The sequence below is a fragment of the Monopterus albus genome, unplaced genomic scaffold, assembly GCF_001952655.1.
Source record: "Monopterus albus unplaced genomic scaffold, M_albus_1.0 scaffold31.1, whole genome shotgun sequence".
In the NCBI taxonomy this organism is placed as follows: domain Eukaryota; kingdom Metazoa; phylum Chordata; class Actinopteri; order Synbranchiformes; family Synbranchidae; genus Monopterus; species Monopterus albus.
The window spans coordinates 89,395-94,026 of NW_018127911.1; the positions used below are offsets into that span (position 1 = coordinate 89,395).

General features: G+C 38.7%; 1 protein-coding gene across 1 annotated transcript in view; it reads right to left on the minus strand.

The window, feature by feature from the left end:
* jak3 (Janus kinase 3 (a protein tyrosine kinase, leukocyte)) overlaps positions 1-4,632 on the minus strand; it is a 34,564-nt gene that overhangs the window by 5,077 nt on the left and 24,855 nt on the right. Inside the window, exons 20-24 of the mRNA XM_020596636.1 lie at positions 3,604-3,754; positions 2,874-3,001; positions 2,417-2,606; positions 1,617-1,741; positions 820-992 (exon numbers count right to left, since the gene is read on the minus strand). Coding sequence (XP_020452292.1) covers positions 820-992; positions 1,617-1,741; positions 2,417-2,606; positions 2,874-3,001; positions 3,604-3,754 — 767 coding nt within the window. The remainder of the gene's footprint in view (positions 1-819; positions 993-1,616; positions 1,742-2,416; positions 2,607-2,873; positions 3,002-3,603; positions 3,755-4,632) is intronic.

Consider the following 4,632-nt stretch of genomic DNA (forward strand, 5'->3'; position numbering starts at 1 on the left):
TGACATTGTGTCTTTGTGGATTTAGAGAATTGTTCAGAACATCTTGCCAATTGTATGAACTTGTGTAGGATTCAGTCAAAATATAAAGCACTTGATCATTTGGATACATTCACATTTTTATTTCTCTACTGGACACATCACTGCCCTGAGCAAGCATCATTACTAATGTGTTTGCTCCTCTGTGTCCCCAGTATGTGTGTTGAGTCACAGTGCTTACATGAGCTTTCACCCCTCTGTTTCTAATGGATATGAATATTGCCTCCTACACCTCACAACACTGATTTAAATGCACAAATAGGCAGCACAACTCGTCTCAGTGTGTCTGCACCATGCATGCATGTGTACAGTTTGTGTGCATATGTGTAATCTTTTGTCATTGTTTAGGTCAGACCTCATGGTGCAGAGTCTCTGAGAGAGCACCCTAAGGGCTGTAGATGAACTTGCACTAAACGTTTGTAACATTGTGTGTATTTATGCATGTGTGGGTGCGTGTTTGTCAGAATATGTGTGTATGCTGTATGTCCATACTTATTAGTACAATGGCTTCAGAAGACTTTAAAACCTGAGAAAAATCAACATTTTGATTCCAGCCTGAAGTGTCGTACTCAAAATCCTCAAAGTTTGTTTGTGTGTGTGTGTGTGTGTGTGTGTGTCTCAATGGAAAATATGGGACAGGTAGCCAAGTTTGGCTGCATCTGTTTCAACCAAACCAACCCTTCCACAACATCAGCTATTGCAACTGTGGATCATTCACAACAGAATTTTGCTTTAACACTTTAGATAAAGAATATTTCAGTTTTCAAACATGGGGAAATATACCAGAAGATGGGGCTCTCTCCAGGCTGTGTGACTCGATAGTATTCTTTGTCAATAGGAATGATCTTGGTCAGACCAAAATCAGCGATTTTCACCAGTGAGTCACTGGCCACAAGGATATTTCTCGCTGCCAGGTCTCGATGCACATAACGCAAAGTCTGCAGGTACTCCATTCCCTGGGAAAATCAGAAGTTAAAAACAGCAATACAGAAGAAAATAAAACTGCACTCTTTCTTTTTGCCCCTGCCCCTTTGTGTTTATGCTGTGCAATAGAACCTTAATACTGGATATGAAGGAATATGATAAGACATTATCTCAGCTTCAGAGAACTGTATTTGTAGTTCATTGATTAATTCAGCAAGGTGTCATTGACCCTTGACATTATTACTATTGGTTTGATTAGAACATTAGTAAAACAAGAGAAGAAGAGTTGTCATCATGCAAGACTGCCAAAGCATTTTTCAGGTCCTTCAGAATTTTGCCTAAATTCCAGCTGGATTTCCCGTAAACGAACAATTATCAGTATTTGCATTTCTGTGGGAAGTCTGTCACAATCTACCTAGTGAAATTACCTTTGCATTGCTGTTGGATGTTTTTATGAGGGTCATTGTGAATTTAAAACTTTAGTTTTTTTGATGATTAAGAAAGACACCTGAGTTTAAAAAACTCTAGGTCATAGTACTTAAAGTGGATAATCAGGATAAAAGTTGGATGTTTTTATTAATCAACTGCCCATTTAAAACTAGCTTATTTTAAAATTGTGTCATGACAAATGTTTGCAGGTACACTATCTGACTCACCTTACAGATCTGAGAAGCAAAGAGCAGCATCCGCCTGGTGTTGACGCTATGTCGGTATTTCTCCAAGTAGCCAATAAGGCTGCCATGGGGCAGATACTCCATCACCAAACTCATGCTGAGGCGACCTGTGAACAGGTATTTACATTATTCAGCAGAGGAACCAATGGTCACTCAGTTTTCCGATGTCACCTAAAAACCATGATTGTGGCCCAAGACTATGTCATGGGTCATAATCAAAGTCAAAAACAGAAGATCTTCTGGTGAATTTTAACCACTGTACAGTGAAAGCTATTGACTTGAGTTAAGTGAAAGATGATTTGGATATCTGGACATTTTTTAAAGTTACCACACTGAACTAAAGATATGAAATGGTTTTGAATGAAGGGTAATAATGTGAAAATAAGTTGGCTTGACTTGAAACTGACAAATGTATCTAATGCGATTTATTTAAATAGAGATTTTTTTTAGTGTGCATATTTTTAATGTGGCTGCACAATGGCTAAAATTATTGCTCAATCACCCTACTAGTAAAAACCGTAAGAATATGCCTATTCATATTAATAAATGTGAGGTTACACACGTAATAATACCGATCAAAACTGATCCATGCCAAACAGATGACATTCAAATTAAAACTGGAAAGCTGAATTAAGTAAATGGTCTTATATTTATATAACACTTTTCTATGCAGCAAAGCACACTACACTATTTGCCGGGAATCTAACCGCCAGCTGTCCAGTTAGAGCTCTACATCCTGAGCCACAGTCATTGGCTAGGTTTATAGTGAGTGTTTTTATTACCCATGCTGTAGCACACTCCTCTGTATTTGACAATGTAGTCACAGTGCAAAATGCTGAGGGTGTTGACCTCCTTCTGGAAGTCGTCCAGAGTCGACTGCTTGTTGGGCTGCAGCTTCTTCACAGCAACTAGCTCTCCCGTGTTATCACCCAGCGGGTCATAACGACAAAGTTCAACACTGCCAAAGTTTCCCTGGAAAAGTTTTGAGATACTCAGTTGTTAGTGATAAGCAAAGAAAAAAAGTGTATCATACGTGTGTCACTGCAGGAATTCTGCAAACTGTTTAAAAGGTACAGTAGGAAGGTTTGTTGTGCAAACAGACATCTTACCGTAAAAATTCCTATTTGATTATATAGAACACAGAGTAGTTTATTTAACATACTGTCCTGTATTTCTGCTGATGTAAGTGATGTCATAAGTGACGTCTAGGAAATTTTCAAAGAAAATTCTGAGGCTTACTTTTCCCAGAAGGGAGATGTACCGCAGGTGTCTCTCCTCAAACAGTGTCTGGTCATCCTGAGCAGGGCTGAGGGCTCTCCACACAGGGCTCTGTGTGACAGGCTCAGTGGCATGCAGTATCACATAGTCTTCCATGAAACAAGAAACAGTTTTAAGTACAGTAAGAACTGGTGCTTTGCTTGTGTAATTTAAGATCTTACCTCTTAAACAGTATCCATCCAGTACAAGTGTTGACATTTATATTAAATGTGTGCAAAAGGTGGATTTTAGTTTTTAAAACAAACCAGCCAAAAAAAAAAAAGGTGTTTTTTATTTTTAAAAACAACCCAGCCTCTAAATTGATATTTCCACATCCTGAATATTTTCTCTAAATTCACCTGTGAGCGTACATTTGCACACCATAAATTTACATACCATTTTCTTACTTTGATGACATATTTTATACTTTCTAGATTATGTTCCTGACATTTTAATAAATGTTCCAGTATTTCATATTAACTTTCTGATATATTTCTGTTTTAGATACAGCTCATAACTGAAACCAGTATGTACCCAAATTGTTGACATGCTGAGATGCAAATTTTTAGCACAGTTTTTTGTTTTATTCTGATGGTCTGTTTTACATAAAAGGTCAAAACCAACATTCTAGTTTTAATTGAACTGAAACAAAAGAATTGTGAACTTATCTAAGATGTGATTTATACTTTCTGTGTGTGATAAACACCATTACCTGAAGTGATCAAACTGTTGAGTTGACGGATAATACTGCGACAAGAAGGTCTGAAGGCCGGCTGGTAGTCCATACACTGACTGATCAGATCGGCCAGCTCCATCCACTGGGAAGGAGGCAGCTGCTGGAAGGTCTCATAAAACTGCCGTTTCTGCAGAAAACATGTCAAAAACACGCATTACAAACTGTATCAGAATTTTATTTTAAACTTTATTTACATTTTTTCACTCTCACTTACATTATAAGTATTTAGTTATTTATTGCCCTCTACTTTCTCTGTCTATAATAAATTACATAACACTGAGAGCTCTAAACCAATTGTATTTTCCAACTTAGGGCAAGCAAAGTTCTCTCAGCTTTTTAAATTGGACACACATGGTCTACACAGTTATGAGATGTATTGTTAGTGGCTTAGTGTACATTTGATTTCATCTTGGTTTGTGACGCTGGACACTTTCTAACCTGGTGGCCTTAATGCATTTGATCTCAAAGTATGTTATCATCTATACTAAGTCTTCTTCTTCTCCTTTCGGCTGTTCCTGTTAGGGGTCGCCACAGCGAATCATCTGTTTCCACCTAACTCTATCCTCGGCATCCTCTACTCTCACCCCAATTAACTTCATGTCCTTTTTTAGCACATCCATATATCTCCTCTTTGGCCTTCCTCTTGACCTCTTGCCTGGCAGCTCCATCTACAACATCCTTCTATCAATATAACCACTATCCCTCCTTTGCACATATCCAAACCATCTCAATCTGGCCTCTCTGACCTTGTCCCCAAAACAGCCGACCTGAGCTGTCCCTCTGATGTGCTCATTCCTAATCCTGTCCATCCTGGTCTCTCCTAAAGAGAACCTCAACATCTTCATCTCTGCTACCTCCATCTGTGCCTCTTTTCCTCACTGCTACAGTCTCTAACCCATACAGCATAGCTGGTCTCACTACTGTCTTGTACACCTTTCCTTTGATTCTTGCTGACACTCTTCTGTCACACAACACTCCTGACACCTTTCTCCACCCACTCCAACC